The sequence below is a fragment of the Arthroderma uncinatum genome (assembly GCF_011692745.1).
Source record: "Arthroderma uncinatum strain CBS 119779 chromosome Unknown scaffold4, whole genome shotgun sequence".
NCBI lineage: Eukaryota > Fungi > Ascomycota > Eurotiomycetes > Onygenales > Arthrodermataceae > Arthroderma > Arthroderma uncinatum.
The window spans coordinates 3,076,415-3,091,030 of NW_022983866.1; the positions used below are offsets into that span (position 1 = coordinate 3,076,415).

The 14,616-nt window shown below is 51.7% G+C and overlaps 4 protein-coding genes across 4 annotated transcripts; 2 read left to right on the plus strand and 2 right to left on the minus strand.

Moving 5' to 3' along the window:
* Positions 1–321: 321 nt before the first annotated feature.
* Positions 322–2,209, plus strand: GIQ15_06289 (glucose-methanol-choline oxidoreductase; the record flags this gene model as incomplete). The annotated part of the gene is made up of 2 exons (XM_033553706.1): positions 322–528; positions 575–2,209. The coding sequence occupies 2 exons, from the start codon at positions 322–324 to the stop codon at positions 2,207–2,209; spliced, it is 1,842 nt and encodes a 613-aa protein (XP_033404850.1).
* A 115-nt stretch (positions 2,210–2,324) lies between these two features.
* On the minus strand, positions 2,325–6,875 carry GIQ15_06290 (viral A-type inclusion protein repeat protein; the record flags this gene model as incomplete). Its single annotated transcript, XM_033553707.1, has 6 exons — positions 2,325–2,803; positions 2,886–2,961; positions 3,004–3,025; positions 3,245–6,338; positions 6,397–6,802; positions 6,867–6,875. The coding sequence occupies 6 exons, from the start codon at positions 6,873–6,875 to the stop codon at positions 2,325–2,327; spliced, it is 4,086 nt and encodes a 1,361-aa protein (XP_033404851.1).
* A 513-nt stretch (positions 6,876–7,388) lies between these two features.
* GIQ15_06291 (uncharacterized protein) lies at positions 7,389–8,774 on the plus strand (the record flags this gene model as incomplete). Its single annotated transcript, XM_033553708.1, has 3 exons — positions 7,389–7,412; positions 7,490–7,725; positions 7,787–8,774. 3 exons carry the CDS (start codon positions 7,389–7,391, stop codon positions 8,772–8,774), a joined length of 1,248 nt encoding a protein of 415 aa, XP_033404852.1.
* A 624-nt stretch (positions 8,775–9,398) lies between these two features.
* Positions 9,399–13,914, minus strand: GIQ15_06292 (swiss cheese; the record flags this gene model as incomplete). The annotated part of the gene is made up of 2 exons (XM_033553709.1): positions 9,399–13,614; positions 13,667–13,914. 2 exons carry the CDS (start codon positions 13,912–13,914, stop codon positions 9,399–9,401), a joined length of 4,464 nt encoding a protein of 1,487 aa, XP_033404853.1.
* Positions 13,915–14,616: the final 702 nt, after the last annotated feature.

A 14,616-nucleotide genomic window follows, 5' to 3' on the forward strand; every position in this document is an offset into this window, starting at 1 on the left:
GCTCGAGATTGTTCTTTAGCGCTTGAAAGAATCTGCAGCCAACGGCGGCCGGGATGCACAGGCATAGCCATACAAATGCTGCGAAGATCATATCCACTGCCACCGCGTCAACAATGATCTAGAGACGAAGCTCCGGCTCAGGTATTAACATGTTTACCTAAGGGTTATATGTAAGGGCTATCGTTGTCAAGGCTGGGCCGAAAACGAAGGAGCTCAGGGGCGATCGCTATTACTTTTCAGCTGGATACTCAGAGCCACCAGCACCAACAGCTTCAATATAATTCTCTCCATCAAACTGGCACGGCGAGTTTCAGCTGCACGATGAAATCTGCTGCTGACTATGTTATCGTCGGCGGAGGCACTGCTGGTCTCGTCATCGCCGCCAGGCTCTCTGAAGACCCAAGCAAGACGGTCATCGTCCTCGAAGGTGGCCAGATAATGACCGAGGACCCAAGAGTAAACATCCCAGCTCTATGGACTACGCTGATGGGCTCAGAGGCCGACTGGTCTTTCGAGACAGTGCCCCAGGTGAGATCTCAATCTGTTCTACTGGACGGCTGAACTTGAACGGCAGCATAGCTCGAGCAAGGTTGCTGACCTAGCTTTCTTTGATCCCCTACAGGCGGAACTTAATGATAGAGCCATCAAGGAGCCGCAGGGTAAGCTTCTGGGAGGCTCGTCTGCGGTCAACGGCCAGGCCTTCATTGCTCCATCTCAGGCCGGTATCGATGCCTGGGCGTGGCTCGGGAATCCAACGTGGACCTGGGAATCTCTCCTCCCATACTATCGCAAATCATACACTCTACATGTGCCTGATGAGCGGACCTGCAAGCATCTGGACCTTGGCTGGATCGATGACAACGTAAAGGGAGTGGACGGCCCTATCCATGTCTCGTTCGCCGGCGTGGCGCAGAACCCCTTGATCAAGGCCTGGATAGATGCTTTCAAGAGCTTGGGATACAATACCACGGCCGACCCGTTCTCTGGAAAGTCCATCGGGGCTTATAGCAACGCCTCCACCATTCATCCAACCACAAAGACTCGAAGCCATGCTGGTATTGAGTACGGCTTACCAGCGTCGAGGAGACCAAATGTCAGAATCATGACATGTGCGACAGCCCAGAGAATCGTCCTGGAAGATTCCTCTGAAGGTGTGGTGGCCAAGGGCGTTGAAGTTAACGTCGGTGGCAACATAGAAACTATCACGGCTAACACTGAGGTTATTCTTGCTGCTGGAGCTTTCAACACCCCAAAGCTCCTTGAACTCTCTGGTATAGGAGGTGCAGAAACCTTGAGTAGCGTTGGCATCCCCGTCGTCATCGATAACTCTGGGGTTGGGGAGAATCTGCAGGACCACCTGATGACCGGAATCAGCTTCGAGGTCGTTGAAGGTGTGGCCACCAGTGACCCTTTGATGCGCCAGGAGGCTGAGGCGATCCAGGAAGCTATGCAGATGTACACTGAGCATAAGGCAGGGCCAATGCTTATTGGAGGAGTGCAGTCCAGTGCATTCATGCCTCTGTTCGAATTTTCCAGTGTCGATGGAGTAAGACGTAGGAAAGAGTTATTTGATACTCACCTTACGTCGAACTCCGACCAGGAGCAAGCCATCCGTGCCATTATCGACGGCCCGGACGAGGCTACATGTGCTATGTTTATGTTCCTAGCTCAGGCAAATCTCCATGAGAACAGCAGAAGCTTTGTTGGTCAAAATCTCCTGCCAGGTAACTATGTTAGCTTAGGCCTATCGCTAGCTATGCCCTTTTCCCGCGGGAGCACCCATATCACGTCCTCCAACCCCGAGGACAAACCAAAGATTGATCCACGCTTCTTCTCCCATCCTCTAGATATAGAGATCATGGCACGGAGACTTATAGACTTGGAGAGGCTACATACACTCGACGGGCTCAAGGATTTCATCAAGCCAGATGGGCAACGTAACCACCTAGATGCTTTTCTAACAGACCTTGATTCTGCAAATAGGTATCTACGTGATACTGCGACCACCGCATACCACACCTGTGGCACGGCCGCGATGCTGCCACGAGAGAAAGGAGGCGTGGTCGACGAGAAGCTAGTCGTTTATGGCACGAAGAATCTTCGGGTCTGTGATGCTAGCATCTTTCCATTGATCACCCGTGGAAATATAATGTCTACCGTTTATGCCGTAGCGGAAAGGGCGGCAGATATCATCAAAGGCAGAGCATAGACTGATATAGATTTCTCTTACTACACGGCTGGCGGCACTCTATGCTCTCCAGGACTAACAGAAAGGAGACCTAAGATGCCGGGTCTATGAATATTTAACTAGACAAGAATTCCAGCTATTGACCAGCCAACTTGCTCAAAGCGTCCCCCGAAACGCACATCCCTAGCCATTCATCTTTTTGAACTGCTCCAATAGACTTGTAGAATTTTATGCTCGGCTCGTTCCACTTCAGAACCGACCACTCAAGCCGTTTTCCCCCAATTCGAGTGACCTCTTCTGCCAGGGTTCGAAGCAACTTGAACCCGTACCCCTTGCCGCGATAGGCCGGTTGGACGTATAGATCCTCCAGATATATACCAGGTGCCGATCGCCACGTTGAGTAATTGTAGAAATAAAGGGCCATCCCCGCTGGCTTGGGCTCGCCGTCGGCTTCAGTTGCTGGCGGGATGATTAGGAACGTATATACGGAACCTCGCTTTGGTGCGTCAGGGAACGAGAGAGTTTCTTTCAGAGAAGAGACGGTAGCTTGGACTTCGTGCGTGGAATTTTCGTACTCTGCTAGTTCGTAGATGAACTGCAGGATGATAGGGATATCTAGTCGGCCGATTTACAAGGTGGTTAGGATGGATAAGTCGAGGCAGGCTACAGAAGTCTAGGGTGAGTGTATTGGGCATACCATCTTCTGTAGCCAGTCTTACAGTCGCTTGGTCAGACATGGTGAAGCCGTCAAGTCCCTGTCGGGCAGAGAATAGCTATAATTTATTGTTAGGGTTGGATGAGATGTTTGAACAAACGTTTTCACCCTCGGCGTTCTTTCTATAGTGGCAATTTACGCCCTTCGACGAAGCCCGAGGTAATGCTATACGAAGTACGACCAGATTTCTATCATATTTCATCAAAGGACAAGCTAGAGTACATGGGTTTACATTTATCGTGAGGTTATGGCCGACATCCATTTCTGCTCGTCCGCCCTGCAAAATAATTACTAGGTTAGCAAGGCTCAAGAATGTATGCAATGTCCGGGTGTTAACTTACGGATCAAAATGCAGCAACATCCCTAGGACAGGGATCAGTTGCTTCTGGTGGTTCCTGTCTTTCTGTTCCAGGAACTGCAGTAAGACGTTTTTGAGATAGACATAGTCGATTGAGCTGGAGCCAGTAAGGGTGGGCGTATCGCTTCGTGAGATCGACCCGTTTCTAGTACCGGCCCCTGGAGGCGGAGATACTACGCTACGCTGTCTGGCTGACTCAAGAGAGGACCGTGGTGATCGGTTGCCGGAGTCAATTCCACGCTTGTTTGGCAGCTGGGAAGCCTTTAAATCATTCGTAAGGGATCTGTTGGTTCGTTTAAGCTTGTCCAGACGCTGGCTAGTTTCCTCCAAAGATCGCCGAAGGGATGCCTTCTCTTTTTCAAGATCCCGGGTTTGTCGCTCACTCTCGTCAAGTGCATCACGTAGCTGCGACATGGCGTCCTTGACTTCGGCAAGTTCTTGGGTGGAGTGCTCTAACTGGGACTCCAGTTCGTTTCGTCGTCGTTTCCACTCTCTCTGTGCATGTTCTACCTCGTCTTTATCTTCCTCCACCCTTCTCAGGGCTTTCTCAGCATCCCGGGCCTTTGTCCTCAGTTCCTCCATTTCCCTTGCGCGTCGTCGGTTGGCTGAGTTGGCTTCGTCTTCTACTCGATCCCGCTCTTCAATGGCAGATTCAAGCCTCTCTTTGTACTCTCGGACCTTGATGTCTGCCTTTATCTCAATATCAGATAACAAACGTCTCATCGTTTCTCCTTCGCGCGATCGTTCAGAGAGAAGGCGATGAGCATCGGCGACCTCCTCCTCTAGACCCTCGCATCTTTCGGTCGTCTCTTTCACCTGCATTGCCATTTCTGACGCCTGATCTCGCATGCTGCTCATCAGACTCTGTGCACTGGCATACTGGGCGGTCTTGAGATTGATTTCATCGCGTAACCGTTCGATATCTCTGTTAAGCTGAGCAGTCTGGGCTTCAACTTCGCGAAGTCTTGTCTGGGACGCTCGAAGATCGGCCTCGGTTCTTGAAAGGTCTCGTAAAGTCTTCTCGTTCGTCTCTATTGCTTCTTGCTTCTTTCCTTCTGAGTAGCGAAGGTCGGCCTGCCCTACTTCAAGAGCTTGCTCTGCTTTTAGCCTTCCGTTCGTCTCCTGGCTAATCTTTTGGCGAAGGGTTTTCACTTCTGAATCTTTCTCGTCCATTGAGGATTTTATGTTCTTCCACTCCAAGCGTAAAGCCTCGTGCTTTCGCTCCAGGTCTGATATCTGCGACGTCTTCACCTTCAATTCCTCTTTCACCGTCTTAAGCTCTGCTGACTCTGCTCGCAAGGAGCGTAGCTCGGGCTGTATCTTTTGCAAGGTCTCTCTAAGATCAGTGAGATCCTTGAATCTTGTCGCCGCCAGCTGTTGAGCTGCATTCAAGTCCGTCTCCAAGGTCATTGCCTTTGATTTTAGATCTTCAAACTCCGCCGATAAGTCTTTATGAGCCTTCACTGCTTCGGAGGATTCAGTAGAACTTGTACGTAGGGTAGCTAGTTCCTTCTCAAAGTCTTGGACACTCTGCTCAAGGGCAGATTTCTGCGCAAGTAATTCTTTGACTTTATCCTTGGCTTCGACATGATCCTGCCCGAGGTTTACTACTTCGTCCTGTAGAGTCTCGATTTCCTCACGTAAGTTCTCTTCTCCTTTGAGCCTCGAGTGGAGGCGATCAATTGCAGCATCTTTCTCCACAATCTCAGTCTCGAGTTCCTGAATCTTCTGCTCGAGGTCCTTAATGACATCAGTGTTCGCCGGTAAGGACTGTAAGTCATTGACGTTCGAAGCTTCTGTCGCTTCTTCGGGTTCCTGCTTAGCAGCTTTCTTCTTCTTGTTCTTCTTCTTCTTCGAACTTGTTGCCACGGTAACAACAGGTTGGCTACTGGTATCCGTGATTGATTTTGTAGAATCCATAGCTGCGATGCTTTCTTTGACCTCTGCGAAATCAACTGCTTCGCCCTTGGAAAGTCGACCCCTGATAGACTTCCATGTGTCATTATCCTCAAGTCCACCGTCTACAAAGTTGACAACAGCTTTGAGAGACTCTGTTTCTTCTTCCTTGATAGACAGCTCCGCCTTCAAGGAAGAACATGCATCTTCAGCGTCTTTGAGCTGCGATTTCAAGTTCGTCACTACTCCTTGGAGTATCTCTAATCGCTTGTCATTTGCCTTCTCTCCATCCATCTTCTGCTCTCGCTCGATCATATCTGCTTTAATCTGGCTAATTTCCTCTTCTTTGTCTTTTATTTGTGACTTCAGGTTTTCCATTTCTGCATTGGACCTTTCTAGATCTGACGTGGCAGACTCCAGCTTCGATTCAAGAGATGCGACTTGTTCTTTGAAAGATGATTCTTGACTGGCTAGCTTTGCTTCTTGACGATCCTTGTTCTCGCGTAACCCACTCAGCTCGCGTGTAGCAGATTCCAAACTGTGTACCATGCCTTCCGTTGACTCGCGAGCTACGGCAAGGTCATTCGTAAGCGTCTTAACCTGAGACTTCAAGCCAGTAACCTCATTCTCCCGTGCCTTAAGCTCAGACTCTAATCGTGGAATCTCATTATCGAAGGAAAAGAATTCTTCAGCCTCCTCTACTGGGGGTGGTGAAGAAACTGGTTTCGTTCGAGGGGAGAATATAGACAGGCCAGGTATAGCAGTTGCAATGGACGTCATCGAAGGAGTTGGTGACTTTTGAGGATTTTCTATAGTCTCATCCTTGGGTAAAGCAATCGGCGGAATATCTGGTGTGGCCTTCTTTTCGAGCCGTTCGCCATCATCCGTCCGGACTTCTCCAGCAGCCTTCTTATTCTTATTCAGGCAAGCGACCTCATCCCACGCCTCCTTCGCTGATTTCTCAGCAGATTCTAGCTTGGTCTTAAAGTCATCACGCTCCGAGGATACTCGCTTCAATTCCTCTACCACCATGTCACCTTTCAATGATATCTGGTTAAGGTATTCGGTCAATGCACGGGGGTCGGTAATGGAGGTGAGAGGTGTGTTTTCACGGAGGGCAGTTTCAAATGGCTCGATGGTAAGGACTCGTGCATGCGCCGTTCGATATGCCTTGAGTAATTCTTCGCGATCGTTAGGTCAGTAGAATGGAGTAGGACCAGGTTGGCTACATACACACACCTTGGTATCTAGATTCCAGTTTGTCAAGTCTTCGCAACTTGACTCGGATATCGGTGGGTAATTCATTCTGAGCCCCGTCCTTCGACGTAGCTGCAGACGTCTCGTTGCCGTCCTCCTTGACCTGGCTGGAGCTCCCTGGGGCAGGTTTGTCTGACTCTTGGCCAGGTGAGGCCGTCCCCGTCACCGGTTCATCGTCTCCAGCAATGTTTTCGCCATCGAATTCCGCCGGATCTGGTCCTCGAGCCGGGACTCCGGTGCTATCTTGTTTTATGCGGCTCGATCGTTGGGACGGGGACGAGCTGTTTGATTTCCGTGCAGCCGAATTGGACCGTGAAACTGTTCCCTGGCCAGCTCGTTGCCGGGCCTGCTCTTCAGCAATCCTAGCATCTATTGCACCGCGAATACGCTATGGTTGAATTATCAGCCAAGGTTCAAAACAGCTGCGAATAGTTGTAGCCGGAGAGGCTCACCTGGAACATCGCGATCGATCACTCGCCGGCTAAAAGCTCGGGGTATGGAGAGGGTTGTCTAAAATATCCAAGGACGACAGCGTAATGCCAGGGGAGAAAGCGGGTTGGGGTAGCTATCCGGTGCTACAGGGCTGTTCATATAAATGTATCTGTTGGGGCCCTGAGAGCACGGCTAAATATCATAGATGCTCAAGGATCGACCTCCTAAAGCCGGTACCCCTTGATCCCGCACGGAATACGCCTAACTACCGCCGGCGTCGCTCTATCGGCCTGGAGACAGATTCGCGTCCCTCAAAAGACTGCTGGATATATGTCTTCTTCCACCGAGAAAGGGCTGGGAGTCGCTGATGTTTTTGGCGGCGAACGTATACACGCTTAGTCAGCATATGGTAGTTCCCTTTGGGGCCTGACGAGCTTCTCGCGGCAGCATTGCCGGCTTGATACAACGATGTGGAGGAGATACAACGCCGAATGCCTACCTGGGATGCTGATATGAAGGAGCTTCCCTGACACTGAATCGCCATGGTGTCCCTCTGGCCGTGGAGAGTAAGCCGGCTCTGTTCCCAGTTGCGGGTGCTCACCGTACTGCGCTTCGTGGAAGACAGCTAACACTGCGTTGATAGGGCCCCGATAACTCTCCAGCGTCCTTTGAGAAAGCTCTCTCAGGTCTGTCTGAGAAGATCGCACAGTCTAACGGCAGCTTGGAGCTCCATAGACAGCGTGCTCGTCGATTCAAGGCGCTGTGGACGCTGTATACCACTTTTGCATACATACTCTATGCCCTGATCGCGGCGCTGGTCCTTGGTTGGGAACGATGGGGCCCTATAGAGTATACAGCCCTATCAGGCAGCCCGGTGGTGTATGTTACTCTCCGTTTATTCCGTTTTTTGCAAGTAGATATCTAACATACCTGTTCGAAGAATATACTCGATCCGTCGGCTGGGCGCAGCGTTCTGCCAGTATCGAATCACAAAAACACAGAAATACCTTGACGAGTTGCAGAAGCAGCGTGATGTGACCATCGAAAAATTGAAAGAAGCTACAAAATACAATTCGACGTTGCAGCTGCTTGAAAAATATGGGTCGGAGCCTCCAAAGCCTCCCCCGCCACGGGAGGGTGCAGAGGGCATAGAAGGAGGGAATCATTCTGGGAATGCGAAACGTAAAGGCCCACGGTCTCGCGCGTCGCTCTCGTTCTCCGGCGGGTTAACTAGAATGACCCCCCCGCCAACAGCTAATATCCCACGAGCACCGTTCGGCTCACTCCCTTCTAGCCCTATGAGCCAGAGCCAAAACAGGCCTCCCGCCCCTCTTGAGCTGGGCTCACCTACCCCTTCAAGGCCACAACCGCCCCTGAATCAACAAAAAGAGCCTCATGACGAGCCTGGTTTCCATCCCAGCGCCTTCTCTACACCCCAACATGTCGAACCGCGCCAGCCTCAGTGGTATGACCGGATACTTGACGTCCTCCTCGGCGAAGACGAAACACTCCCCAAGAACCGTCTGGCGCTAATCTGTGTTCACTGTCGATTGGTCAACGGGCAAGCCGCACCTGGTATTCGCACCATGGAAGAAGTCGGTCGGTGGCGGTGCGTTGGGTGTGGCGGCTGGAACGGCGAGGAGAAGAAAATTGCTACACACGATGATGGACTACTACAGGCTCATCATCGTAATCGGAGTAAGAGTGTACCTCATGCACCATCACGGCCAGTAGTCGTGGTAGAACCCGCGAGTCCTACGGATGGAGATGGTACATGGAATACTATTCCGCGTGATGAGGGTACCAGTAAGGAGGTACTACATGGGGAAAACTTGTCGGCAGATGAGGGTGCAGATTGGAGTAGTGATGCAGACCTTGAAGCGACGCTGAAAGAGCAGTTGAAGGCTAAAGAGGAGCCGACTGACTGACCGATGAGATACCCTTCGTTTGATGGATAATAGTAGTATTCATACTGATGCGGTAGTTGAAGTTGTTATTGGGTGGTTATCTTGTGTATATATTAAATATCCAAATTGCCCTTCGAGTGTTTCCCTGGTGTCTATCAAGCAACATGGTAGACAGGAATACTTACTACTTGCCCCTTATAGCTAACCATTTAATCTACTTTGTTTCGCACTCCATCGAAATCCATGTGCCATTTCGTCCTATATATTTTCTAGACTGTAGTGATATGCTCGGAAGGCCAACTGGGCCATCCATTATTGTTTGAGAAACTTCCGGCGATGCAGATGCGGTAAAACCCAATAAGAGGGGGACGACAGAACGAGAGGAAAATAGCAACTATTTTACATCAAGGCCATCCAATGCTAGGAAGCCGCAAACTAACTGAATGGAAGGTATAACAGATTCAAACTTAACGCAATTTAATCCGCCCACAGGGGTATCTTCGGCCTGGGTATATTAAACAAAATAAAGAATGCAATGTACATATATAACAATGCCGCCTTTCCCTTTCTATATTTCGTTTGCAAAAAATCGAGAGGCACCCATACTGTATGGGTAAGGCCTAGCATCAGTATCGTCATCACGATCTAGATACTCGCCCTTCTGGGTGCCATGGTCCGTCGCATATTTTTCTTCTCCTCGGTCTCCTCCTGCATCGGGAGTGCGCCTTCTTTCCTAAGCCTATCCAAATATTCCTTGCCATATTGGTAGCCGACTTGATAAATTTCATCGAATTTTGAGAACTCTAGTGTCCCGAAACCATCGATGGGCGGCCGCATGTACAGGCAGCCGGGTGTGTTCTTTGCACGTTCCAGGGCGTCTACGGACGAGACGTAGGCAAGACGTGCTTGGATTTCGGACAGAGTGGGCGGGTTAGGAACGCTCGCGAAAGGATTCCACCGGTTGAGAACCGTCCAGAACCCAGAGAGGGAGTCACCATATACCTGTGGTGTGTTGTCGTCGATAGCGCCCACGTCCACGGCGAATATCACATCCGCGCCTAAAGATTTCATGCGAGCAACGGTTAAGTTGTCAACATACCCGCCGTCAAGAAGCAGGCTACCTTCGTCACAGAGCGGCGGAAGAAGGCCTGCCAGTGACATCGACGCACGCACATACCGCCATACATACCCCGAAGAATGATACTCTAGCCGAGACTGGCTAATATTCGTCGTATTGCAGTAGAATTCGAGCCACGAGTCTTCTATCTGGCTATCAGAGAAGGCTTTGAAGAGCCCGCGATTGAACTCATGGCCTGTCGTGTATGAGACAGACGGGTATGTGAGGTCTAGAGCAAACCGCCAGATACTACCCATTTTGGCTGCGAATTTCTTTGCGCGGCCATACATAGGTACCACATCTGCATCGCGAGCGTATAGAGCACCGATGAATGCGCCTATCGATGTACCACCAACTATATCGATGGGGATACCGGCCTCCTCAAGCGCCGTGATCACGCCTATATGGGCGAGGCCGCGTGCTCCACCACCTCCAAGGACCAAACCAACTGTCTTGCCACATAGCCTACGCGCGAGGCGGTGGAAGTCGCCCTTAAATGGTGTCGTCGCAGAATATAGCGGTTCCTGGCGGATTCGGCGGGATGTATACTTCTGTATCTCAGCCTGAATAACCTGCACACGCTGCTTGAGTACAGTGCCAAATCGCTTGATTTGTGGCAGGGCTGGTTCTGGCGTCGCCCGATACGTCATTTGAATATGGTGGTGGCCACCATTAATCCACATGCGGTTTTTCAGCCATTGTCTTGTTAGTCCTGGTGGTGAGTATCGTTCTGCGTGTAACAATACCAATTCCTTCCTGGCTGTTGTCTTCATTCCTAGCAAGAAACGTTCATATTCGCCGATGCTGGGTGAAGCTCCGGCGACACCAACTAGCAGTATGCAGTCTGCCTGGCTGATACAGGTCTGTGTCCATGGGGCATTGACGCTGGTGTCTGCAACGTATAGAACCATGCCATAACGTTCTTCGAGGTCAGCAAGGTACTGTGAAAGTTTCAACTTGCCCATCCGGTTAAAGGCGTGACGGCCGAGGTGATTAAAGATATCGGCTTGGTGAAGTGAGGCAACGCCATCTGTGACTCCGATCTGGTTAAATGCGCTGAGTAGACGGCTCGCGAATTCTACAACGGGTATCCCAGAAGTGACGGGAAGGATGGCGACAGTCCTCAGATTTAGTGTCGACGTAACAGCGTTGGCATCATCTTGTGCCTTTTCACCTCCAATCTCGAGTAACTTAGAATTAACAAGGTGCTTCATGCGTTGCGCAATCAATTTTGATATTTGTATCGTTATCCCGGGATGTTCCTGTGCGAGGCTATTGAAAAGTGAGCGGGGAAACTTCGCCAGCTCTGTATCACGAATGGCATGCAAGGTCGCAGGACGAGTAGATTCGGTCATGACTTCAAGTTCACCCACGCTTTCACCTTGGCCATGTTCGCCGACAGCGCTTACTTTGCCGTCTCCAGACTCTAGAACTGAGCGCAGACGTCCATTTAAGACGATGTAGATTGAATCGCTCTCATCACCCTGGTGGTGAATGACCTGGCCCGCGCTAACTTGTATCCATTCCAATGCGAAGTCGATGTGTAGGAGTAGTCGAGGAAGAACGCTGGTTAACCGCTTCGCCATAGAGAGGAGGACAAGAGGATATCGATCCGCAATTCTCTCGAGGCATACTCGCGGCAAAAAGCCGACATACACGTCCGTCTTAGCAGTCACATCTGTAAACGATCGGTATGAAGTAATCGAGCCAATGTAGCCCTCTATATCGCCCGGTTTGGCCATATACAGCGAGCGGCGAGAAGCCTTCTTCCGCTGTGTCTGTGTTGGTAAACGGTCTTGTGAGATACCCGACGGCCGTCTAAGCGGTAACAAGGGCTCATTGGCATGGATGTTGCCCCTGGATGGACCGATCAGGTCCTCTCCCTTATCGTTCACTGGGATACCGACATCCAAGAACCCATCAATGACATAATACAGGCCTGGGTTCCGCTCGCCCTGCTCAACCAATACCGAACCCTTGGGGAAGTAGACAATTTCAATCTCATCGCTCAGCTCAGACTTCAAGTTCGCTATTGGGGGTGTCCCACCCGCGCTGGTGACAGACATGCTCATCTGTGACTCGGAGTCGCCATCCCCGGATGCCTCGTAGGGATCGATATAGCCAAAGGCATTGTTAAACACAGCCTTTTGTTTACGTGAGTCGTACGAGACCAAGTGCGGGGAGGCATCGGCTGACCCAAAGCCCTTGGGGAGCGGGAGGACCTCCCGGGTACTTGCTGTTAGCCCCAGGGCTTTCACCATGCAGTCGAGTATTGATTCGCGGAAGAGGACATCTTCATTTACGTGGACGGCGGCTGGGGAGTTGAAGAGGGGTTTTGCTGGAGAACTGGAGTCTGGAGAGGTATGCATTGGAGTCCTGAGGGCTGGATGATTTGAGTCATGGAATGTGCTTCGTGACTTGATCCGGCGATCGTTACCGTATCGTGGCCCAAACCGGGACAGTTGGATGGTAGAGAGAAGATCTCCCGGACTGACGCCGGCGGACTCTCGATCTAGACTGGGGGAAGTGGGCGAGCCATGCTGGCCCGGCGTATTAGGGATCTTTGCCCTGAGTGCTGCGTCCTTTCGCAGTGAGCTACTCGATCTCCGCCTATTGTGGACACCCGGGTTATGCAGAGCGATTCCCTTGGTCCCTTCCTCAGGCCCAAGCCGCTGCACAGCTCTCTGGAACTTTTGCTTTAGTCTGTCCAGTGGAGCGCCGCGCAGATCATTAGGCAGATCAAAAGAGGTAAACTTGTTCATCTTCTTCTCTATACTCAGGACATCCGTGGTTAGTCCAAGATATGAATGTGCTGTAGCAAACGTTACACGCTGTAGTCTAGTAAGGATAACTTGTATGATATGGGCAGTTGCTCGCGGGTATAGTCGAGTAAGGCGTCGGAATGCACTGGCTGGAATGATGGCTATGGTAGTATCGACGACGGCGCGGGCGACGATGTCCGGGTGGATGGAATTGGTCCTCGAGCGCTTGGGAAGGCGTCGGTTGTGCCCTGAGGAGTTTGGCGGGGTCTGGGCTGTAGAGAAATGGGGAGAGGAAGCTGTATCGTCTAGTGTCATGGGCGGGACAGTCGGAAGACGTCCGCCGCTTGACTGGAGGGATATATCACGGTGGTGATGGCGGTCCTGATAGGAAGACCGCGGACTGTTGGCAAAGGGGGTTGGGCTCACGGGGCTGGACGAATTGGGCTCCGCACCTTCTTCGTGACGGAGCTTCACGTCTTCGCTGAAGAGTGACAGGATGGAGAAAAGAGAAGACATGGAAGCACCATTCTTGACCTCGGTCAGCAACTGGTAGCCCTGGTGGTGGCGGTGGTGGTGCTCGTCGTCTTCCTCCATCGAGTCCTCCACAGAGCTATCCCCGTCCTTTTCCCGCTCCCTGGCCGACTTGACGAATATCTGCACGAGCCCATCGACCACGAGACAGAAGCCTTTCTCCTCCTCTAGCAGAAGTGTTTCGCCTGCGATCAGCTTCCGGGTCTGCATCGTGCGGGTCAATTCGTGAAAGACCGGCCGTTCGAGATACCCAAAGACCTTGATAGCACTCAGAAACTCGTCCAGATAGTTGGCGAGCCCCGGCTTTGAGTCTCCATCCTGGGTGTCCGGGAAGAGGTCGATCTGAGCCTCCTGCCGCTGAGGCTCGGGCGGGAGCCGGGAGTACTTGTTCAGGAAGCGGTAGCGGACGAACCAGCTGACGGTCGAGACCAGGAACAGGGTTATCAGCAGTCTACAGAAGAGTTAGCAGCTATTGTTATCCGGCGTGCGGGGGGGGGCCGTACAAGGTGGTGAAGTTCATGGTGAAGGTCAGGCTCATGGAGAAGAGCGTGAAGAGGGCGGTGGGCACTGTTATGGTGGTGAAAGTGATGGCCGAGTAGAGCAGTCCAGGCAGGACCTGGACGAAGAAGAGGAAGACGGTGCCTGCGAAGTCGGCCATCGTGTACGGCGAGTGAATGGGCGGACAGGAGGGGGAGCCGGCGGACGAGAACTGCTCGAGCTCGAGCCGGCGGGGTGAAGCCGCGGACGCCATGGCAAGCTCCGATAAGCCGTGGACAAAGGCGCGATTGGCGCTGGACGCTGTCTAACTAGATCGCAGCTCGCTCTCCCTCTCTGCGCAGTGACTGCAAGAACGTGGGCGGATCGCTGGTCAGGCCATTAGTAAGGGCACAAAACACCGGAAAGAGGGATCGCAACCTTGTACCTATCCTTGTCGCCGCGCGAACCGAGGCAGCGCCCACATCGGCGGCACCAGCGTGAGGAGGAGGAAGCAGAGGAAAAGACGAGGAAGAGCAGAAGAAGAGACGAGAAGGTGAAGTCGAAGGAAAAGGAAGACGTTGAAGAAGGATCAGATAAGGTTGGCGGGACCTTCCCGGGGATGTGGTAAGCGCATCGACCACCTTACTCATCTATATCTCATCTACATTTATATTTATATCTCATCTACATCTATCTATATCTATATATGTCCATCTATCTATATAATCCACACTACATGGCTATGGTGCTCGTTGGGCAGAACGGGGAGCACAAGGCCCAGGTCGCCTAACGCCCAGTCGTTGCCGTCGCCCGACCTTGTGTTTGTTGCCTGATCACGAATCTTCTCGTGGAGGTTAAATCTGGTCAGGTTAGAGCTGACTTAAAGGCGTCAGGGCACCTGCCATGGGAGAATGAGAAAACATCGCCTCCAGCCCGTCGTACTCGGCCGTCGTACTCGGGCTCGAGCTTCGTTCTG